Source organism: Mastomys coucha, unplaced genomic scaffold, assembly GCF_008632895.1.
Source record: "Mastomys coucha isolate ucsf_1 unplaced genomic scaffold, UCSF_Mcou_1 pScaffold7, whole genome shotgun sequence".
NCBI lineage: Eukaryota > Metazoa > Chordata > Mammalia > Rodentia > Muridae > Mastomys > Mastomys coucha.
In genome coordinates, this window is record NW_022196913.1 from 67974655 (window position 1) to 67999311 (window position 24657).

The 24657-nt window shown below is 47.4% G+C and overlaps 1 protein-coding gene across 12 annotated transcripts in view; it reads left to right on the forward strand.

Annotated features, from left to right (window-relative positions):
* Aopep (aminopeptidase O (putative)) overlaps positions 1-24657 on the forward strand; it is a 322390-nt gene that overhangs the window by 189430 nt on the left and 108303 nt on the right. For all 12 annotated transcript variants that reach the window (XR_004114970.1, XM_031358313.1, XM_031358309.1 and 9 more), the window contains 3 exons: positions 3178-3284; positions 23396-23498; positions 24027-24134. Coding sequence is in view for 11 of the 12 variants with exons in the window: in XM_031358313.1 (XP_031214173.1) it covers positions 3178-3284; positions 23396-23498; positions 24027-24134 (318 nt within the window). In the remaining variant the exon portion in view is untranslated. The remainder of the gene's footprint in view (positions 1-3177; positions 3285-23395; positions 23499-24026; positions 24135-24657) is intronic.

The following is a 24657-nucleotide window of genomic DNA, read 5'->3' on the forward strand; positions in this document are numbered from 1 at the left end:
CCCTGGGCTGTGTGGCGAGCTCGGCACTGGATACCTAACCCTGGGCTGTGTGGTGAGCTCGGCACTGGCCTCAGCTTGACTGATACCTCATCACAAAACACAAAAAGCAAATTTTTTATCCAGTGTATAAATCAAGGACTGAGAATGTAACACAGTGGTCATATGTCTGCTCATCCTATAGGCTATCGGTTGAACCTACATGTTCAAGAGCTGAGAACATTCACCCAGTGGTCATGTGCCTCTGCTTAGCCCACAGGCCTGGACTCATCCTCTAGGATGAAAAGCACAGATCACACACTCCTTAACGGCCTCCACTTTAAGTTTGACCCTGAGCTCTCCTGAGCATGGGACTGCAGAACCATTTCCTACCTTCTGTCTACTTCCTGATCCTGGGGTTACTCACTTTCTGCATGGTCTCCATCCTTGCCATCCTGGGCTTCTTGACACTTTTCTAAAACTCCCAAGTTTGTTTTTACTGTTTGATTTTGGTCAAGAGCATTCTGCCTGGTGAAATCTTGTGTTTCAGTGGCTGTCTTGAGGCCCCATCTCTTAATTCTCAAACCGAATCACACCTCAAACTCCCCAACACAGCTTTGCTGACCTCTGGGTTCCTGCTGCTGCTGTGTGCATTTCTTATCCTCACCACGGAGACAGTGTCATCACACGGTGGTGCTACATCTCACTTGTCCTCTTGTACCAATCTGTATACCCCGCTCCAAAGAAGCTACCCAGTCGATAGAAAGGGCAGTTAGGATCTGAGCTGGACCAGGTTTGAGTCCCAGCTCTCTGGTTCACTGGCTGTCTGAGCACAGGCAGAATATATAGCTTCCTTGGACCGTGGTTTCCCCCGTGGGAAAATAAGTCTAAGAAAGCTCATATTTACAAGTGTGATGTGTGAGTGAGCTTAACACATTCTAGACACATGGAAGCTGTGTGTGAAATGCCTGTTTGTGTCCATCCTGGACCCACTGGCATTCTGCAAAGGGTGAATATCAGCGCGCCCTGTCTTTATCTCTCCCCTGGGTAGTTCCTCACTAAGAAGCAGACTGGAACTCCTGAGTTCCTCTCGGCCATCCCATAGTGTTCTGGCTCCATTTTAAAGAGAAAGCCCTCTTTTGTCATGTGCCCTGTCTGGTTGGCTCCTGCTTCTATCCTGAGCATCTCTTTACCAAGTGACAGAAGCAGGCTGGGCTCCATCTCTCCACTGCCAGCATGCCTTCCATGGCCTTTTTATGTTCAATCTATAGGACCAGAAGGTGATGGCTAGGAGAAACAGTCCATGGACGGGGAGAGAGAAAGACTGAAATAAAGAGAAATGAGTGTCAGGTACTATGCACATTCAGAAGTAGGAGAGGCCAGAAAGCCTTGTGGAGAAGCTGCCTGCTGCTGTGGCTCTCTCGACTACTCCTGTACCCATTACCTTCTATAGCGGCCGCCTCACATCATCTTCCCCAGCCCATGTAGTAACTTCGACATATGAGAATGCCAGTGCTCCTTGGGCAGACAGTTTTCTAGATGGTTTCTAGAGAACACCCATCACTCTAGTCCTGTCTTCTAAGGGCCAGCCTGGTAAATGTCCCTTTCATGTCTTCCTGCAGAGGAGGAGCATGAGGGCCAAGGGTAGGATTCTTCTTTGGGATGCAGCATCTCCAGTAGAGAAGAGGGTGGCAGAATGCAGTGGTGGCTATGACCACGTGGAGACATGCACTGCAGCACTGAGCCCAAGTACACAGCAAAGCACATCAAGTTACATGATGAGGTAGAAGCTACAGCCTCTCAGAGTCGTAGCTGGGGAGAAGTGAGTTGACTTACCAGGTGGGTGGTATACTGCCTTCATTGACTGGATAAAGCCTGTGCTCCTTTCAAAAAAAAGCCTAGGCTCTTTTGCTTGGGCTGCCATAATCAAACTCCAGAAGTTGTGGCTTAAGTGACAGCTCAAGCTGACAGGAAGCCCAAGTTCCAGGGACCAACAGGACTGCTTTTCTGTGGTAGCCTCTTGTCTTTGTTGCTGCTCAATGGTTGTCTCTTCACTTGAGTCTCACACAATCATTCTTCCACTCTTGAGAGGTGGACAGAGCTCTGACATCTTCCTGACCATAGCCCTGAAGGTTCCCCTCTGATAGCTTCATTTAACCATACTTACCTTTGGAAGGTCTTGTCTCCAGATACGTTCACATAAGCTCAGTCTTTCATGTACATATCTTGTGGAGCAGCCTATTGATCTTCTGGCCCCTCTGCAACTCTGCCCTCATGGCTTGGTTGTCTGCTCCAAACCTGTCCGTACCCCCTCACTGTGTTCTAAGGACAACGCACTCTTTCCAAGCCTGTGGTGGTCTCTTACTCTTTGAAGTCTCTGCCCCTGCAAGCTCAGGCATCACCACTTACCCATGGAAACCTTCTGGCCTCTTGCGTCCCTACTGACAAAGAGCTGCTCCATGGTTCTTGTTGAGCTACACATTGTCCCAAGTGTGATATTAGTGCCCTCCAAGATAGTACAGTCTTCCATCCTGATCCAGGGCCTACACAGAGATTTGATGAATGCATTACTAAAGACCAGTAATTCCTAAAAATGTCTGCAGGTCCGAATGTTTCCCTCCTTGCAAGGTACTCTCTTATGGAGACCCCAGCCATGTGGCCTTGTGAGCACATCCATGTGACTCTGTGGAGCAATGTGATGGCCTCCCCTGCCTCCAAATTGAGTCCAGACAGTAATACTTTTTTTCTGGATCTATACAAACAGAGTCATCTGGATTACATTAGCAAGCTCCACTATAAACAATCCTTAACAAAATTGAGGGTTGGGAAAGAAGAGGTAAGTGGAGGGGCCTTTCCCCTCCCCATGCAGAAGCACAAGGCAGGGAAGGAAAGCTGTTTGAAATCAAAGGAGAAATGGTTTGTGGAGAAGATCCATTTCAGGTGAATATTCTGGACTGGAGTAGTTTCCATGGCCAGGGACTAAAAAGACAGGGCCAGCTGCACTATCAGCTCAGGGGCTGTACAGTGTTTCCTTGGTGTTCCTTGGAAAGACTTAGGGTCAGTTGGTCGTCTTCTGATGGCAAGCAAGGAGCTGGGTAGGCCCAGTTGTCCCCCACTTAAACAAAGTAAGTCCCTTGCTGAGAAAAACCTGACCAACATGTGACTGCTGTGCACAACTTTTTGTGTCTATGTTCCACATAGCTGCCCCCCCATGAGGCCCTGGAGCAGCAAGAGCTGAGGGCTTGCCTGCGCTGGCGTCGCCTGCAGGATGAGCTTCAGAACTCCCCAGAGGGAATGCAGGTCTTAAGGTAAGGCATGAATGCTTCCCACCACCTCCCTTCCCTCATTCCCTCCCTCCCTTTTTCCTCCCTTCTTTTCTTCCTTCCTCTTTTCCTTCCCTCCTTTTTGCTTTTAAAATCATACAGGGCTTGGGTTCCTCATAGTAGGAACAAGATTGCTATCTTCTAAGTCTCTCTGGGTGTGAGTTTTGATTTGCCTTTATAAAATTTCTTAGTATTTCTCTATTCAGGGAGAGAGAGACAGACAGAGAAAGGGGGGAGAGAGAAGAAAGAGAGAGAGAGAGAGAGAGAGAAAGAGAGAGAGAGAGAAATAACTAGCATGAGGCCATTTCTGGCACTAAATTCCTCACTTGAAGTTCTAATAGTTGCTTTATGTGGTAACTGTGGACGTGAAAAAGGTTAGAGTTCGACAGTTTGGCAGACAGTAACCCTTTAAAGCCAAAGAGGAGAAAATGTGTAAGAAAATATTGACTGCTCTGTGTTTAGTGGTAACAGATGTGCACGTCAATGGGCCTTTTGTTCAGTTGTTGCCCAGCAGGAAACCACCACTGCTCTCTGTGCTTGGAGCTCCTGGGTGGTGTTCTCAGACTGCACGTGGCACTTGGAGGATTACTTCATGCCATTTTCTGCCCTCTCTCCTTTGGTGGTTCTGTGCTAGAAATACTTACCTATAGCCCCTCTTGCCTAGCTCCAGGAGCACCAAGGTTGCTACAACAGAAGCTTCCATGCAGCCCCTGTTAAGGAGAATGACAACGTGTTTAAAATCTGCAGTCAATGGGCAGGGTGGCCCATCTAGGAATTGCCCCTTTCTCAACCCATTGTACATGGCTCCCTGAGGCCTACCTGCTCCCTCTGGGCAGGGGCCTGCTGTGGGCACTTCTGCTGTTGTTACATGCTTCTAAATAAGCACCTGCCCCTGTGCTGAGCCTGAAGCATGCTAGAGGCAAAACCAGAGCAGAAACAGACCAAGCCTGCTAGACCCTAGGGAGCAAGGCTGGCTAGTGCTTTTGTGTAGTGCTTCCCTTGCCAAGGCAGGCTCCCTGCCTGCATGATAACTGACTCATCCATTGTTTAGGAGAAACAGCTAGAACAGAGGTAAAGCATAGCCAGGCAGGAGCCATGGCCAGAAGCTCTGCCATTATCCTCTGGGCCACTGTGCCTGTATCTTTTCCCCTGAGCCAACCTCTGGGGAGCCAGGCAATGTGGCTGCTCTCACAGTGTGGACATGGTGCCTGTTCTCAAGGAGCTTCCACTTAGCAGGAGCAGTGGACTATGCCCAAGCCCATCATAGGTGGCAAACAGCAATGGAACCAGCTCGATCCCTGCCGTAACAGGCTCAATCCATGATTTCTGAACTAACTGGAAAGCATCAAGACTGATCTAGGCATGTGCCGAGCCTGGTAGAGTGAGGAATACAAAGGCTTTGAGGCTGGAAAGAGCTTTGTTGTACCTTGGGAACAGAAGTGGCAGAGCCGTGAGTCAAGAGGCTCATTACCTCACATTCTTCAGAAGCCAGCTAGTCTCTGGTATGAAGGGACATCGGGTCACCTGCTGTTTCCTGTGTAGAATGGACAGAGAAGAGAGAGCAGAGGTGCAGGGCAGAGGGAAGGTCTGGTGGAACAGTGAGCTCTGTGTGTGTGTGTGTGTTCGTGCATGCACGCGCACACACAAATGTGTGAATGTGTAGATGTATGTAGAGACACAGCCAGCAGTTGCTTACTAAATGGTCTGTGGAGGCAAGGGCAGCAAGTACCCAGAATGACTGGGGCTTTGAGGTGTATGCTTGCATAGATGGTGATGACATTTATGTAGATGGAATAACAGGTGTTAGTAAAGATTCTGTTATTGCACATGCTGACTTTGAGATGTTGAGTATAGATAGGAAATCAATGGAAAGCAGGAGCTTATGGGAAAGGGAGTATTCATCCTGAGTAGTACTCATGAGAGTACACTCCAGTCACCCAGGAAAGGAGGAAGCAAGCAAAGTTGTCAGCTGGTCCAGCAAAGGATCCTGGGTAAATAGCTATGTATGTGGAAGAAACTGGGGCATCCAGGTCATGAAAGAAAGTGAAGGTGAGCGTGGTTTGTGTTGGACACCACTGGGAAATATGACCTTTAAATAAAAGTGTGTGCAATAACAGTGGCCTTGGGTTCCATGCTTGTTTCTGTGATGCGGAAAGGGTAGCTGAAGGGAGGTGTGAAGAGTGACTGCTGTGAGCAGAACTGGCCATACTAGCTCAGGAGGCATACCTGTGGAGGCTACATGAGGTTCTACCACAGCTAAGGGCAAACTGTATGAATTGTAAATTCTTCAGACCCAGATTCAGCTTCTCAAACTGAGACCCTCTCCATTCTCCATGTTTAAGTCCCCTGATGGCTGTGATTCTGCCTGGTCATGGTTCTTTGGTGTGGAGAAGGGCATCCACGTCATCTTGACAAGCTGTCCTCGCATTGCCATCCTCTTGCCTCTGCTCTACAGTGCTGGGATTACCTGCCTGTAGCATGTGACCAGCTGCTGCCAGCCTCGATGCTCCCAGTGTTGGACTATGCATCTTATCCTAGCATCTTACATTGACTGCTGATTGATTTCATCCAATGAGTCTTCAACTGACTTTGCCATGAATTTCATCTGGGCTCCAACAGGTTCCTGAAAATTCCTTCCTGCTTCCAAGGTGGTCACAGCTCTGGAAGCACAGGGGTCATATTGCTACGTCCGTGGTAGTGTGTGTGTGTGAGGGTTTCGAGGCTTTGCCCTAGCAGAGACACCAGTGGCTCTCTCACACTCTCACCCATCTGCCAGCCTTAGACAGATTTGCCAGGGTTCTCATGCCAGCAGTACACCACTACCCAGATGCTAGGGAACTTCTGCAAGGCTCCCAGACCCTCAACTCTCAGTACAGCTGGGTCATGAATCTTCTCAAGTGCTTTTAGTTAACCGTTTCTGACAAGCCACAATTGGTAGATGAGCTACAAGCACAGTCCGAAGAAACCTCTGTATTTTGTTTTGTTTTGTTGTTGTTGTTTGTTTGATTGTTTGTGATTTATTACTGCTGCTTATTTTGGGATTAATGCTCAAGCTGAGAAAGCAGGAGGCTGCTGGAACTCCTCTGAGCCTCCACAGCTGCCACAGTGCTAGATAGATATCCTGTCTCCCTTCATATGAACGCCTTACCCTGAGAGCACAGAAACATCATCCCCGATAATGGGCTGGGAAGCACATTGCAATTCTGTCCAGAGCTAAAGTGCAAGCCATCTGCAAATTTGCATGGTGCCTCAGCTCCCAGCTTCTAATCTAAAGCCATAGGGCATGCTCATTAAAACCCTTCTCATGGAATCCTCCATTCTCCTGGAAGTTTTCACCTCTCAAATGTTCTTAAAATTGGTATTTCTAATTTCTGAAGAATGTGGAAGTTTTCTCATGGTGTTTGTAGACATATCAGTTGTCAGAATGACACAGGTCAGACTGAGAAAAGCTCCCGCCCCAAGAGCCCCTAGCTGGTGCTTTGGATGGATGTATGCCTTCCTGATGCTCTCCGTTCTCTAGGGTGCGTGTAGCTTGGGCTACAAGACACTCTACCTTCCCACCAGTGGCTTCTTCCTCGCTGATTCCAGGCCAGCCTCGCCTCACCTGGCCTCTCTTCCTCCCCCTCCCTCCTTCCCTCCCTCCTCCCTCCCCTCTCATCTGTGTTCCTCTGTCTTCAGGCTGCCTCAGACATGTTGCAGTCTTCCCAGGACTTCAGCTCTCTGAGTGCTAAGATTATAGATTATCAAAGGGACAAATGTGTTTTGTTTGTTTGGGCAGACATTGCTTGGGAGTCCCTTGCCCAATGTGAATGCATTTGGAGCCCTCCTCCACAAGTACCCACCTCACTCCTTGTTGCCTCTATCTTCACTTATCCACAGACACACACTCTTTTTCTTCACCCTTAGCAGATAAATACACTCACCTTTCTCACTTTAGTGCCACCCCCTCATCTAATCACCAGCCTCCCCTGTCAGGAGCACCCAGATGTCTGGAGTCTGCATGCTTCTCTCTTGGGAGTAGAGAAGCCTTACCCCCTAACCCTGTGCCCTGGTCACACTGTATTCTGTACCCATCTTTCCATGCTTCTCTTCCTTTTCTCTTCTGCTTTCCCTGGCACCGTTGGGGCTTCCATGCCAGAAGCAAGGATTCTTCCTGTTGCTGCCCCTGCCCCCAATCTCCTTTTTGGTCATATTAGAGTTGTTTCTTGTTCCACATTTGATGTTCCTCTGGGGACTACATTCCCAGCTAGTTACAGGGTCTTCCAGAGTGATGTTATCCAAAATCAGTCTTAGGATTTTTCCACATGAGGACTCAGAAATTAGATTATGTCAGGCTTATTAAAAAGTATTCCCAGGAAGGAAAAATGGAAGAGAAAGTAAAAGTGAGAGGAGGAAGCTACACAAGGAGCTGAGAGCTCAGGGCAACTCACACACAGTCACCCTGGAGGCAGCAGGAGTCCCCTGGGCTTTTCCCATCAGAGCAAAGGACAAGTATGCCTGTCAAGTTCAGAGAGATGCATTTTCCAAGGTATTTCTGGGGACAGGCTCAAGCAAATGAGTGCCTATTCTTTGCCACAGTGTTATGGAGTGAGGGAGGGAGCTAGAGCTGGTATATATGGCAAAGATGGTTGAGAGCCACAGAGTTCCTACCCTGTCAAAGCTGGAGGCTCCTGTGACTCCATTGCCAGCACACCTGTCTCACTGTTTGCTACTTCAGAGGTAAATGCTAAGCTACCCACTAACATCACTTCCTGGCTCCCTATGTCACACATACTGGCTATGCCATCCCATGCATCTGCTTACTTATTAGGGCAGAATTCAGGTCCACACACTCCTTGAGGGTGGGAACCTGGGAGCTCCACATTCTCCCTCCTCCCTTCGGTCCTTCCCATGGGAGCTCCATCCTCCCACCCCTTCCCTCCTTTCCTGGGAGTTCCAACCTCCTCCCATTCTTTCATCTCCTGAGAGCCCCATCCTCCCCCACTTCCCTCCCCTCCTGGGACACTCCCTGCCCTGTACTGCCCACTCTACCACAAAAGTATTCCATCAGGAGACTCTCCTTTCCCCTGGAATCCTCTATCTGTGTTTAGAAACTTTTTCATCTATGTGACCCTGCTTCTGCTTGCCTGCCTCCTCCCTTTGCATGCTGGGTGCAATCGCAGGGCCTTGCCCATGATGTGCAAACCTTCTTCATTCCAACCATCAGCCCTGCCCTGTCTCAATGCCACTGGAGAGCTCCCTTGAAAATGCTTCATGACTCTGCCATCTCCTCTCTTAAAATCCTCCAAAAGCTTCCTGTCACCACCAGGAAGAATCCCAGGCGCCTCGCATGTAAGGACCACAAGGCAGCAGCCCAGGGCATCTGTGGTCCTTTGTTCTACTCTGGCCACTCGGGTATCTCACAGACCATTCTGTGTGAGTCAGTCCAGACCAGGGTGAGTCACCCAAGATGCAGTGCGTCAGCAACAGAAAGTCGCTTTTTTACAGCAGAAGCCAGAATTCTAAGCTGCGAGCATTGGCAGGCCTGTTGCTCCTAAAGCCCCTTGCCTTGCCGTGTAGACGGCCACCTCTTGACTGTGTTCTTGTGATGTTTTGTTTGCAAGTGTGTGTCCTTGGCATTTCTCTATGTTCAAATCTCTCAGATTGGGATTCATACTGGTGGCTGTACTCTGACCACGTTGAAGGGTTATTTTCCCAATATTTCAGGCACTGGATGCTTCACTATACACACCACGAGGCTCACAATTCCACTCTCAGAGCCAGCCATCTGTCTAGCCAACTGTCCAGTCTTACCTCCGTGCCATTTTCCACGTTGCCTGTATTCAGAACGCCCTTTCCTTGCTGCATTTTTCCACATCATTATGACTCAGCACAAATATTCTTGCCTTCCAAAGAAGTCTCAATCTCTAGTCTCAGATAAATTAGTGCCACCTCTCTTGTCCACTAGAGCTTCTTGAGATGACTTTATCCAAATCTTACATGTCATCTGATGATCTTTATACTGACGGTGAGCCATATAAATGAACAGTGTTTCATTTCTGACCTTCAAAGGTAGAAGTTGTCTATGCCCTTCATCGGTCTTTCTCTAATGACCCATCATCAGCCTTTGGCAACTCAGGACTACGTGTTTGGCTTGTGTAGTACATAGAGCTGAGTGAGTGGATGCGCCATACATGTTGAAGAAATGAATGCTGTAAGTATGATCTCTGTCCCTAGGCCTTTGTAACTTATCTGATGGGCTGATTACATAGTACAAGAGAATAAGTGAGTGCTAGACTATCCTCAAGAGTTGTGGGAACTGAGATCTTGTTCCTAGAAGACCGAGAAGGGGCGCTAAGAAACACAAATGGATTGATTGAGTGTGCACACATTGAACTGGGATGGTGGGATAGGAAGCATTAAGAATGCTGAGGGACGCAGAGAGGGGGATTCCAGGTGTGGAATGGTCATTTCTAAGAGAACAGGCTTGCTGGGTAGACAGAGATGCTAGCTCCATGAGGGAACTGGGCGCTTGAAGGTGGCCTGTTGAGGCCAGGCTAAGCAATGGCTCTTCAAATGCCAAAGTCACACATTCCCTGGAACAATTCCCATAATGCCAAGCTGTTTCAAGTTCCAGGAATGACATAATGAAAATGGAGTTCAGGGGAGATTACCCAGCCTTTGGGATCACATATGATCAAAGAGACAGAGTCTAGAGGCCAGATGGGATTAGGTGGACATTTCAGGAATGAAGTCTGAGCTCAGAGCTACATTGGCCTAAGGCTCTGGTTGAGTGAGTCTCTAACTTATCACTGTTCAGAACACACAGAAATGTCAACCCAACTTCAAAGAAGGCCTCAGTAATGCAGTGTAATGCTTTCCCTGATCTCACATAGTGATTGACCCTTTAAAGGGACTGGCTGAATCCCCAGGCTTCATGAAGAGGATGAAAGGGAACAGCTGCCATCCGTGGCTAGAATGTGTCAAATCCTGCTTCATCTGAAAGATGTCAACTGAGAATGGAGCCCTAAACTCTGCTGCAGATCTTCTCAAGTCTCTGCGTCTCAACCCAGTATGGCAGCATAGGGTTTTCAGAAGGGGCAGGATGCCAGAATTCCTGTGCATGGATCTTGTCTCACCTCGTACCCTTGCGTGCTGCGCTGCTAAGCTTCTGTCTACAGTCACGCAGCTGCTTAATAGTGCTGTCCAGTTTCTACATTAGAGGTGAACGTGAGGGAGAAATGCATTCAAGTCATTTAAAACACGTAGAATAATGGAATCTTAGGGAATCACTGTGATTGGTGTGAGACAAACAATGGCAGTTTCTTATGGTCCAACTTAACACTCAGTGCATGCTAGATGTCATCATGGATGCCCACATCACCTAGCACATTGTTGTCAAATGTGGCAAGAACACAAGATGTATCTTCTGCTCTGGAGACACACAGGGGTCCTGCTCCTGCATTTCTTCTGTCCTGAGCCTGGAAGTCCCTCCTTTGCTTCCTGGCATCCAGAACTGGCTGAAATGTGAAAATTTGAAATTTTTCGGGACTTTAGGGAACATTTGCCTTTTGAATACAAGAAGGCCTGGTGACAAAATTAAAATGGCAGCATTTAAATTGGGTATCTGAAGTTTGAACAAAGATGTGAATACTAATGGCCAGAGATAAAAATGGAATTCGTAACATTTCTGAGACTTGTGGGAATCCCCTACCTTCTCAGAGCCCATGCTGATCTAACTTCTCAAGTGGGCCGCTCTGGTAGGCTCTCTGGCCTCTACCACCAATCTCACCAGGCTCCTGAGAAGAAAACAGTTCCTGCCTCTGAGGCCTTTGAGAGTTCTTGCCTGCGACTCTGACCCAGGCTTAGCCTGTATAGCGTCTGCATCTGTGTCTTAGGATTCCTGCCCCATCACTCCAGCCTCAGGCCTTCCTCCCTATTGAAACACACAGTTTGCTGTATTTGGACCTCATGGACTAGCCAACTACCCTCTAAAAAATGTTAGGGCCCTCATCTCGCCAGGAACCGCCTCTGCCCTTTCCCATTCCAGAGACTAGCTCCCTCTCCCAGCTGCCAGAGGCTAGCTCCCTCTCCCAGCTGCCAGAGGCTAGCTCCCTCTCCCAGCTGCCTACTCAGGTTTTCTGTGAGAGGCAGACTCTCTCTCCACCTCATTCTTAAACAACAAAGGTGTCAAAGATGTCTGGCAGAATTTAACCCAATCCTATATCTTCATCTCGGGGTGCTCATTCCCGGTCTCTCTTCTCTAAGTTTATGAAGAAAAGCTAGAGCTCTGCAGGCCACTGATTGGACAGCTAAACATGAGAGCTCTGCTGGCCGCTGCACACAGCTACACGTGTGTTTTATTTTTGCAGTAATACTTACTAGGATTTCTTTTGTTATATAAACCATCAAGAAGTAAGGCAGTCCAGAGTCACTGCTTAGTTAGCCATGGTGCTTCTCCTCTCTAATACAAATTATAATGCTATGTATTTAGGATCTCTCTCTCTCTCTGTCTCTCTCTCTCTCTCTCTCTGTCTCTCTCTCTCTATTTCTTAAAGAAAAAGGGGCCATGAGTTTGAAAGAGAGCAGGGAAAGGGGATTCATGGGAAGCTCTGGAGATAAGGAAAAAGGAAGAGTGATATAGTTATTTCATAATCTCAAAAAGTAAAATATTAAATTAAAGACATTCATAATAGTCAAATCCCTTAAGGCATTACAAATGTTTCCCTGTGAATATTCAGAAAATAAACTTTGTATGTATATATGTGTATGGCTGCTTTGTATAGCTCTTATCCAATATAACACTGTTAGCCTATGAAATATTTCTCAAAAGCCATTCATATCACTACATCAGTGATTTATTCTTTATTGACCTAGCTTGAGGATCTTGCACACCTGGCTGTTGATTGAAGCAGGCATGACACACATTGCTTTCTTATAAATTCCCAGCCACTCAGAACACTTCTTATCTAACCAGTACTTTCTCATGAACTCCTAGGCTGACTTGGTTTCATAAAGAACATGCTTGCTCCCTGGGCCTCATTTCATATCATCTAGTCAGTATTTTGGTCAGTAGTTTTGAACCAGAAATGACTAACCGAAACTGGGCAAGTATTCCACCAGGCAAAGACATGGCAGAAGACAGCTGCCACATGCTAGAATCTAGTGTGACAGGCTCCTTTGCCCTCTCAATCCAAAGACTGAGGAGAAAAGAGAGACAAGAGGAGGACTGGGCTTGGGGCCACCAATGTGTTGAAGGTCCCATTAGGTAATGAGGCATAGCCGTGGGAGAAGAGGCATTCGGGTTGAACGTGAAAGGGAAGAAGTTAAAGTCAGTGTTTTTCATGACTATCATCTTCTGCAGAGGAAGTCCTAAGGGACTGCCCCCAAAAGTTGTAGGCAGCCGCTCGGATGATCGAATCCAAGATGCGTGGCGGCAGCAATAGACGATTCTACTGCGCATTTGCCCCTCCCAAGGGGGCTCATGCAAATTAGGTGTCTCCCGAGGGGGTGTATGCTAACCAGTCATGCACCAAACCCAAGCAGGTGCGTGCTACCAAACCCCTCCCAAGCAGGTGTATGCTAATGAGGTGATTGCCAGAGAACCAATCCAGGAGAACCACAAGAGCTTGGGCATGGGTATAAAAAGGGGCGCTCTCCAGGCCGTCAGGGCCATTCCAGGCGACTATGCAGAGACAAGAGCAGCGGAGATTATGCGAGCAGTGGCAACTATGCAGAAGAAAGGGCTACGCAGAAGAAAGGGCCGCCACAGGCGCCTGGGAGGCGGGAAGAGCTGTAACACCTAAAAGAGCCATAACACTTAGGAACCTAAAAGAGCTGTTAACACAAAAAAGAAAACTCCTGAGTAAACCCTCTAGAGAAGAAGTCTCGGTGTTTGGTCGTTATTGCTGCCATCCGGGCAGCAAGGCACCGTACAAGTGGCGTCCCTGGGTGGGCAAAGCCGCCATTTACAAAAAGTGTTAGAGCAAATGAGCAAATTCAATACAGGAGGAGGCTGTAAGATTAAGGTATAAACCTTGCTTGCTTCTATACATTTGTTATGACCAATTTGAAGATGAGGTAAGAAAAATTCATTTACAATAATACCAGAGAAGTATATTTAGGAATAAATTTTAAAAAGAAATACAGCACATGTGAACGAGTAACTGCAGTGCACTGTGGAAGAAATGAAAGGCCAGAATGTGTGGAAATGCCTCCTCTGTATGACTCAGAACAGGTATGCGTCCCTGACCTGTAGACCCAGCATGCTCTTCTCAAAAGCTCAGCTCTCTGCTTGTAAACATAAACAAGCTGATCTTAAAATTCATGTGGAAATGCAAGGTGCCCCGTAGAACCAAAACAACCTTGAAAAGGGACAATAAAGTTGGAGGATTTATGCTTCTCAGTTTCAAAACTGTCTACAAACTGCAGGAATCAAGACTATGGTACAAGAGAACAGACATGTGGAGTAAGGGATCCTTGGGTGATGGTTGATTGGCACTAGATTAAGTGTGCTCAGAGCATTGTTTGGCGGAAACACCCATGTTTTCAGTGAGCAGCACCCATGCCACTTAGAGCACACACAAAAGAAAGCACTAGAGCTACAAAATTAATAGGAAATATAGATGTGTAAGTGATCATTTCCGTGGACTAGGCAGCAGTTTCCTAGATAAGATACCTGAAATGAAAGCAATCAAAAGGAGAAAAAAAAAAACGAGTACGTTAAACTAAGGTTAAAAGTCCATGCTTCAAAGGACTCTATCAGGAAAGCTAGAAGTACGGAGGCCTGCACTGTACTCAAGTACGGTGAGTACAGTGTAGAGACCATAGTGGTGGAGACCTTGCCTCGTATGCAGAGGGGGCTCAGTTCCCAGCACTGCCAAGCAGAGAAGGAGACGATATTGACAAATCACATACTTGATAAGAGGATGAAAACATACAAGTCAATAATAATAATAATAATAATAATAATAATAATAATAATAACAGCCAAACTGAAAAATGGGGGAACAGCAAGAATACATCTCTCTCCAAAGAGGACATTCAACTGACAAATCACACAGAAGATGCTCAGAAAAATGTAAGTCAGTGCTACAAGGCAGTATCATCCCACACTCACTAAGACTCCTATAGAAGAGAGATAGGGTAGCAAGTATTCTGAGGATTTGGAGGATTGGAGCTGGCCATTGTAAAGAGGACAGGACAGCTCCTAAGGAGGCAAAACAAAGTGGTGTGGCCCCTTAGGTCCACCCTGGCTGTAAACGGAAAAGAGATGAAACAGTTGGTTTAATATGCAAAAATGTGTACACAGATGTTTTTGGCAGCTGTTATATACTTTCCTTTCCTGATGGTAAAATGCCCTTGACAAAGCAACTCTAAGTAGAATGTGCCTGTTCTGGCTCAGAACTCGAAAGTACAGTCTGTCATGACAGGAAAGTCAAAATGGCAGGAACTAGAAGCAGCTGCTTCCGTCATATCCACAATGAGGAATCAGAAGGTGATGACATTTGCTGCTTAGCTTCCATCTCCATGTACTGGGCACAGCATCCCCAGTCCCCACTGTGGGCGGGCCTTCCCACCTCAGTTCCACACAGTCTCCCACACACACACACACACACACACACACACACACGTGTCCAGACTCCTCTCCCTGGGGATTCTAGAGTCTGAAGCACTTTTTATAGTGAAGTGAGGTAGGTTGGTCTCTTAGTGCAGTGAAGACTAGCTCAGGAAAACTCAGAGAGTGAGGTGCTAAACAGCCAGTGGGTACAGAAGTCTCTGGGTCTTTGTTTGACCAACTAAAAGGATGGATTCATATTCTCACAGTGTAGAAGAATGATCATAGAGGATTTTGTTGCAGAAAGCAAGCATGCAGCGCACCTGTAGGGTCGACATCCACATTAGTCGCACTGAGAATTCTTGTTTTGGAGTTAGTAATGCTTTAGTAGGGTAAGATACAGGGAGCTGGGCTGCTCAGCCCCATACGGTGTCCATGTGTCTCTTTCCTAGTGTCTGGACTGGAGTTTTGGGGCCTTTAGGACCAGTAAAATAGCTGATGATGCATAGCTTCCAGGCAGCTGTGCAAAGAAAGATAAAAACACAAAATGAGAATAGGGACCAATACTCCCTAAGCATGCTGGCCTCTAGCCAAGACAGACCTGTCCATTTTCAAAGTCCCAGAATTGCTGCCCGAAGACTTTCCTCCCTCTATGCTCATCAGTAAGTCGCCAACACTGAAGCAACCTGAATGTCCACCTAGAGGCTTAGATAAGGAGAATATGGTAGATCCATGAAATAAATCATTAACTTACCATAAGAATTAGGGTCATCACCTGCTAGGGCCTGTCACGTGAACCTTTACTACATAGAGTGTACCTTAGGAAAGGAACCAGACATAAAATCCTACATGCTTACAAGTTCACTTCTCTGAATCATCTAAGCAAAGCTATAGAGATACACAGACTAATGATATCAAAGGTCGGGGTACTGAAAAGGGGTTGTCTATGATTATGGAGTTTCTGGAGTGTTAAAGAATGTTCTGGAATTAAGTACTGGTGATAGTGACCCTACCTTATGAGTACAGTAGAAGTTACGGGATATGCCTTTTGGTTTAAGGTTGGTTTGCTTGCTTACTACCGACCTACTTATCTATCATGTGGTGGGGTGCCAATGCATGGGCAAAGGCCAGAAGAAGACATGGTTTGCTCTCTGTCACTCTCCACATGTTCCTTTGTGATAGAATCTTCTCTCTACACCTGGAGCTTGTGTTTCTGGTTTTCTCAGCCATGCCCCAGGAATCCACCCGCCTCAGCTCTCCTCAGAGCTGGGGGTTATAAGTGTGTGAAGAGGCCAGGCTCCTGTAGTTGCTGGGATCTAAGCTGTAGGCATGATGCACATGTGCCCTTCACTGCTGCCACCTCTTGAGCTCCTTGTCTCTGATTTTTGAGACAGGAGTTCTCTGTGTTGTCCAGGTGGCCTAGAACTCGTTCTGTAGCCCAGGGTAACAGATGCGCAGTAATCCTCTTGCCTTAGTTTCTCTTATGATAGGATTACAGGTATGGGCTACCATGCCTAGCATGAATGACACATTTTTTAAATGGTAAGTTTTATGAGTCTAAAATCTTTAAAAGATTGATGGAAATCAGGGAACATTCTCTATATGCGTAACTACTCTGAATACCAGTTGAGTTACCCAGTGACTGTTTGAAGAAGAGATTGAAAATGAAATTAGGGTAGAAGCACTGGGCAACTTTGGGCCTGGATGAGACCTATAAGCCATTTCTAGTGTTGGGTGCTCAAAATATCTGCAGAGGTCATTGGTACGAAAGCTGTCACTCAGGTATGAGGTCGTCCTCATTTCCCTTTGAATGTAATCCTGGTTATTTTTACATTACTAATGCTCAAAGACCCTTTTGAAAAGCTGTGTGTGTATGCTGCAGTATGTTCTGCTACTAGCACTGAGCATTTGACAATCATTGGGTGTTTTGGTAATTCCTGGTTTTTGCTTTTCCTGGCAGTACTGTGGCAAGGATCTTAACACTTGATGTTTCTGGACAGCACGAGATATAGTAGATCACAGTAGGGCACAGTTGCCAACAAGACTGAGAACTCTAGCTGAGCTCCCAGCCACTCATCTACGTGTCCAGCTGAAAACCAGATGTGCCCCACACTCCTGCCTGTAATCCCTCAGACTGAGGGTGTCCTGCCCACACAGGGAAATGCTACTCGGCTGCCCCCACCTACAGGCCATCTGCTCTTCCTTGAGCCAGTCTGGGGCCTTCTCTCCAGCGGAGTTCTGTGTGCTGCCAGAGTTCTCTTCTCACAGAATGAAGCTGGGTGGACATTGCTTTATTTGCCTTTTCTCCATGCTAGGCAAACACAGTCTTCCATTTTTATATTTTCTATCTCCTCTGATTTTTTTAATTTAAAATTTTTGTTTTGTTATTACTGTTTATGGGGAGAGGGGTAGAGGGACAAGGAGAGAGAGCCTACTCAGACCACCAGGCCATCATATTTACCTGTCCCTTGTTTTTGATCTGTTTGGGGCTTTGTTTCTTAGAGGGAATTTCAGATTTGTTGCCATTCTGAACCATGTGGTTGCTGGGATTTGAACTCAGGACCTTAGGAAGAGCAATCAGTGCTCTTACCCGCTGAGCCATCTCGCCAGCACTGCCATTCTGAACCATGTGGTGTTTTGGGTTTGTGATGATTGCTGCTTGCTGCTTTTTAATTTATTAATTTTTTTTTTTGAGTCAGGTTGTCTCGGTATAGCCCTGACTGGCTTGGAACTTACTCCGTGGACCAAGCAGGCCTTTTACCCACAGATATCCACCTGCCTTGATCTCCCCAGTGCTGGGAGTAAAGATGAGAGCCACCTGACCACTGCTCCTTGATAAAGTTTCACTCTTTGGCTTCCTACCCAGCTTATCCACATGTGTTTGCTCCTTTGAGTTTGCCTCGTTTAGCAGATGACCTCTCCTTCATGTGTTGCTCATGATCCTCTGAATACACCTCCTTCTGCTCCAAATCATCTTAGCAATTGCCCTTGTCAGCAGCACTAGAGTGATGGATACCCCACTGGCTGCATCCAGTGCAGGCAACTGGTCCTGCTAGGAAACTCCTCCAAGCAGACTCACAGTCTCCCATACAATATTAGTGAAAGTGTCCACAGCTTTTGCCCTGTGTACTTTATTGATGCTGCAAGTGCTAGCTGGCCGCAAGCCTTTATTCCCTTTGCCCATTTTATACACAAAGGTGCTGCAAAAACCAAAGAGCCCATCCTCACCTCTGAATCCCTTCCATTGGGTGCTTTACTCAGCTCTCAGCAATTCTTCCCAGAGTGCTGTGAGCTGTAGGGGCAAAGGGTGGGTGCAACTTCCTACAGCTTTAAGCAGCACTGCGATTTTACTGCTCTTTGTGTGTGTGTGTGATGATGGGCAGGTATCAGGGGGCAGCTTAAAGACAAAGGCTAGAAAGACTTAAGGTTCCATTTGTATGCAATAGTGTGTGTGTGTGTGTGTGTGTGTGGTGGTTGTGGTTTTTATTTTTAAGACAAGAGACTCTTGGTGGCCTGAAGCTTGCCAGGTTGGCCATACTGACTGACTGAGGATCAATGGGGATCCCCCTTTCTCTGCTTCCCCAGCCCTGAGATTGTAAACAAGTACCATCATGCTTGGATTTTCCCTGTTCAGTGTGAGTTCTGAGGCTTGAACTCAGGCCCTTGGGCCTGCAAAGCAAGGCACAAGGCACTTTGCCAACTGAACACTCTTACCAGCCCTATTTTTATTTTTTGGAAGAATTTTCCATTTCAGGAAGTATCTTGTGTCCCCACTCTGCAGCCTGTCCTGGTAACAGTGTCTTGCCTGCACAATGGCAGGCCTTTCCAAGGATTGGCCTGTCTGCAGAGTCTCTGGGTGTGGATAAGAACGCATCTTCATGACAGAAGTAGCTTCATATGGTGCTTACTAGAGGTCAGCAGGAACTCTAGCTCAGCTTTCCTGGATACTGCAGCCCACTGAGGTGCCAGAGTCACTGTTACTAAGCCCACTGAGGTGCCAGAGTCACTGTTGCTGTCCCCTTGGCCTGTGTGTGTCTGAGTAGTGTGCACTGTGTTGGTATGCCAGCAAGTGTGTAAGCCCTTGTCTACATGTATCCTCTGGTGTGTCTTCTCTGACCTCACTGCACTTTATGCACTGAGGCAGGGTCTCCTCATTCTGGCCTGTCTCTCCAGCATGCTCCCACCTCCACTGAGGCAGGGTCTCCTCATTCTGGCCCGTCTCTCCAGCATGCTCCCCACCTCCACTGAGGCAGGGTCTCCTCATTCTGGCCTGTCTCTCCAGTGTGCTCCCCACCTCCACTGAGGCAGGGTCTCCTCATTCTGGCCCATCTCTCCAGTGTGCTCCCCACCTCCACTGAGGCAGGGTCTCCTCATTCTGGCCTGTCTCTCCAGTGTGCTCCCCACCTCCACTGAGGCAGGGTCTCCTCATTCTGGCCTGTCTCTCCAGCATGCTCCCCACCTCCACTGAGGCAGGGTCTCCTCATTCTGGCCAGTCTCTCCAGCATGCTCCCCACCTCCACTTTCCACCTGGCACTTACATTGGTACTAGGGTTTAGCCATGCTTGTACTGTGCTGTCTCATCAGCCACCATCTCTTGATTTTGCTGATGAGGGAGCTCTGCTTCATGGGGCTGCACACAGCAGAGGCCGTGTTCACAGCCAAGTGTTTAGCCAGCATGCACTTCACCTGTTGGTCTTCAAGGTGCCTATGGATTTCAGATAGCACCTAGAGGGCAGTTTCTACTTCCTCATTGTTAGGGCGTAAGTGAAGCTCTGCTCATTGTTGGGGTGGCTCCCTTTGACAAGTAGACAGGGATCAGTGAGCATATATAGTGGCAGTTGGCAGCTGACATCCATAAGCACAGGAGGCATGCTGGCAGATAATGTGTGTGAGCTGGGCAGGACAGACAGAACCAGACACCTAACTGACTGAGCACCTCACAGAGTCTTGTCTTTTAAGTTCACCCCTGATCATAGCTGAGAAGGACCAGACCTTTCTTTCTTAAGGCTCCTCTTTCCAAACAGAATCCCTATGCGTCAGATACAACCATCACTCAGGAAATACTCAGATGGCTTCTGGGAGTGTGCAGGAGAGGCAGGGTAGAGTCAAGGAAGGTCATGTTCACCTCAGGTGTTGTATTTGGTGCCAGGTACAACAGAAACCAAGAGCATTTGAGGCCAGACGACCTCGGTAACTTGATCACCTACATTCCATGCATGTCAGGCAAGGGGTAAACTGGAGTCGGCTAGCTGCAGCATGACTAGCACTTTGCCTTTACACAGTGGTTTTAGTTATATGAACTTAATCATAGACTTAGCAGTGAGAAAAGAAAGCTTCTAAGAAGGAAAGCGACAGGTCTCTGGCTCTCTGTTGAGGATTTTACAGAGCTAGGTAAGGGCCTGCCTCTCGAAGAAGCCCTGGGGTACATGCAGCCTGTGGCTGGGATCTGACTGGCCACTGGCCAGCTGTGAGTTCTTCTCTACTCACTCCTGTCCTCCAACTCCTAATGGGCATCCTCACAACTCTTCCCTCATCACGTTCTTGTAAGGGAGGAGGTGCCAAAGAGGATACAGGAGTTCACGGCACAGAGGTTCTGGTCTTTACCCTGGCCACGTTGCTGGCCAGCTTTCCACCCACCATGCGTGAATCTGGGTATGGATAATGGAGTGTAAAGGAAAGTTGACCTCAACACATGGTGTCTAAATTTCTTACACAAGGAGCAGCCAGAAGGCAGGCAGTCTGGGCTAACATGGGGCTCAGTTTATGCCAAAGAGAAGGTTTACCTTGGTTCGTTCCTTTTCCTCTCTGGGTACACTGCCTTACTGCTATGGCTGCAAGGCAGCTGTTACAGCTTCCTCTGTCATCTGGAGGCTGAGGGTAAGTGGACAGAAGTATGGTAGGAAGCAGTTTCCTGCTGTAAAAGAAACAAAAGCTTCTCTAAGCCCTACCCCCGCCACTGCTCTCCCCTTGTATTAGTTTCCAGTCCTTTGTTTGTGGCACAAAAGTTGCAAACACCTTTCTATGCATATGTCCCCTGATCTGAGGGAAAAGTGGGTACTGTTTTATTTGCATATATTTTCTTCACTTGTAAAAACTTTTCCTTTTTAGGATTTCACTTATCTGATTGGGTTCTCTGGAGACAGTCTCACTTCGTAGCTCCGCCTAGCTTCACATTGTCTCTTCCTGCTTCAGCCTCTAGGATCCTGGGACTTTAGACATTCACTAGAATGCTCAGCTTCTCCTTAACACTTCAAATTAAAATAAAACACGTGCAGTAAAATGCACACATCTTTGCTAGATTACTCAGGGAGTGGTACTATTAATTCACCCTCTGTAAGGAGTCTGCTCTTCCCATCTGTAGCTAGAAGTCAGTGTTGCTGGGTTCTGGGATTCCAGAAGTAGACGTGGGAAGGTTCATCTGTATGTGCACCTGGTGGGTGTGAGAGCTTTCTCTGTGTGACTGTGAGGGGCAGGCCTAGATTTGGTTCCTGCTTTTTCTGTGTCGTGTCTCTGCATAGAGCTGGCACCATGACACGTGGCAGGTATCCCAGAGACAGACGCTCACGATCTCTGCTGATGGAGTGTCTTTCCTCCTGAAGGCCTCCTTCTGAGTCTTGCAGAGCTTGCCTGTGCCCTGCTTGCTTTAATTCTATGTCCACTTTAACAGGAATGTCTGAGAACTTGTATCCCTGGCAGGGACCCTGTCAACATCAAGGATCTTTTTAAATAGTTGTTCATTCGGAGAGGAGGGAAGAATAAATTGTAAGAGGAGTGTTTTATGGAAGGTCATTTCTAGGCAAAGGGAAGAGGAGCCATTAAAGGTGACATTGGGAACTGGAGCTGGAAGCCAGCCAATGAACAGAGATTTACATCACTGTCTGCTCCCCTTTAGTGTCTCAGTTCTGAGCACAGAAGCATAAGAACCTTCTAGTGAGTTCTTCACCCCTGGGGCTGGGAAGCTCCGCCCTCAGAAGCTGCTCTTCCCTATGTAAGACTACGGGGAGGAGGGGATTTCTCTGGCAAAGCTATCCTCATTCAAATAGTCATCTGGGCTTGAGAGCAGAGGCCTGAGCTAATGTGTGTCAGTGGACTTGTGAAGACAGAAGGGGTGAATGATTCAAGAGTATGTTCTTATAAGTTCAGGATGCAGGAGAGAAGTTGACACTCGAGTCAGTTCCCATGGCTGCCCATTCTTTCTGCCTTTGCTTCAGGCACCTGCTAGTTTAGGGTAACTAGAACTATGTTCCAGGGTATTCCACTAAAAGTTACTAAGGGATTCTTTATGTAAAGCAGTTAGAATATCTTACCACATTGAAGAAGTGATTATTATATTGATGGCCCTTGTTGAGGGGTTTGCACAGGACCTAGAGATGAAAGTAGAATTACTTCCACCTTACTAGTTAATAAACTGAAGGTTCAAGAGCTTCTGCAACCTTGTAGTAAGTAAATAGATAAGAAAGTGAAAGGTTAAGTGGGGTGTGATGACGCACCCTCTGAGCAGGCTTTGGGAGGGAGACACGGGTATTCCTGTGTTCCGGACCAGCTGGAGCTAACACAGTGAGATCTATCTCAGTAATCCCAGAAGACTAAGAAGAATGGTTGATAATAAACCATCCCACTCAGATCCCAAAGTCCCACCTTTCTGTGTTGGCCCTCTTACCATTTCTCCCCTCACCTGGCATTAACACACATTCTTCCAAAGAATCTAAGGCATTTTAGGAAAGCTAAGGACGTGGTGGAAAGTGCCCTGCGGGATAATGAGGCAGTGCTTTAAATTACATGTCACCACAAACCCACAGCAAAACATCACACCCTGGGTGCACTATGTGGTGTCACTAATGTCCTCCCTGTCCCCAAAACAAGAGCTTCTAGGACCCTTCCTGTGCTTGTATTGTGTGCTTCTCAGGTGGGTCCAGCAAATATATCCTAAAGGAGACTTAATTATTAGGTGTAGATCATGAGATGGACTCTTTACAATTAACACACACACGCACACACACACATACACACGCGCACGCAAACACACACGCACACACACGCACACTCACACACACGCATGCAAACACACACGCACACGCACACACACGCACACACACGCGCTCAAACACACACACATGCACACACACGCACGCACACACGCACACGCACACACACGCACACACACGCATATGCGCGCAAACACACACACATGTACACACACTCATAATTTTCCCAAGTGAACAACATCTGCCATTGTGTCTCCCAGCCCAGTTTCCTTACCAAGAAGGTGTTCACAGTGATAAATAATTCATATTGGAACTTAAGATTCCTGGAGAGCTTGGCAGGCTTTCATCTTGGATAAAGTACCATAAAATATTGCCAATAGCCAACCTTGAGTTGCCAGGCTGAGTATAAATCCTTCTTGCTGAGTGTGTGAGTTTGTAATGTAAACTGTTTTCAATTATACCTGGAACTGTTGAGCTGAAGGAAGGCACAGCTGCACAAGTCTGAAACTAAGAGATGAAAGGTAATGGTCCAGTGAGGTACGAATGCACTGCACTTAGTGACACTGTTATTCCAGACCCAACAAAGAAGAGACTGGCCACGTGACTGCTTCAGGTGCATCTCTTGTCAAGCATGGACTCAATCCAGAGAAGGGCTTCATGCAGGTTCATTACTTAAAGGTAAGTGTGCCTGCTGGCTGCAGCCATTAGTTATAAGACAGCACTCCTGGGGCCATACAGCTGAACACCATGAGTAACATGGCTGAGACAAAGAATAGGGTCTCCACCTCTGTAACGGCATCTCAGCGGGCCCAGACCAAGTACTCACAGGTTAATAATACTGAAAGCCTCTAAACAAGGCCAATTTTCAGAAGGACCCAGCCTGAGGAAGCCAGTTTCCTGTTGCAAATGAGTAGAAACTAGAACAGATGACACCCCTGGACCTGGTGGGAACTGGACCTGGTGTGAAGGCTCTGGGCTTCTCTTCCCTTGCAGGGTCCAGGTAGAGGTGGTTATGAGGTTAACAAAGTTGTTGTTGGCCCTGAAGTCTGCCCTACATCGTCAAGCCTCCCTGGTCAGAATATAAAAGGTGTCTGGCCAGAGAAGACAGCACATTCTGGATGCACGAGTGCCTTCCAGTAGACTCTGTAAGCAACTGTGATGACTTCCGATGCCATCTTGTTGTCTGTCTTGTCTTTCTTCCCCCAGGGCTACTTCCTTCTTCGGTTCCTAGCCAGAACGTTTGGAGAGGAAACTTATTTTCCGTTTTTAAGAAAATTTGTGCACCTGTTTCACGGGCAGTTGATTCTTTCCCAGGTAATTCATGGGGTCCTGGTGAATTCACAGAGCAGCTAGAGGGGCTGCAGCATTTGGGGATTAGGTTATGTCAGCACTAGAAGGTAGAGAATTAACTGTTACATTTACTGCAAGGAAGAGGGGGCACACTCGCAGGGGTGTGTTTGCAGAGTGCGAACTCCTGGTAGTACAGGAACCTGCTGCAACTTCAAGCTGTTCACTACCAAACACAGTTGCCTTCTGAGTGACCTGATAAAACCAGTCAGTCCTGCTGGAGTCACCTGGGTAGGCCTATCTCTTCGTGAGGCTGCAGCCTCAGAGTCACCTTGGTACAGGACCTCAGAGGCTTGCTGTGCAAGCATGAAAGCTAGATCTCAACTCCCAGCACCCACACAGCAATCCTGGGTCCTCCACACACATACCACAGCACTGAGTGAGCACAGAAGCAGGGGAACCACAAGTCCAGCAGAGGAAGATAAGACCCAGGTACTTCCAGGAAGCAAGGATGGTAGTGTTAAAAGAGGACACCAAACACTATGGGCTC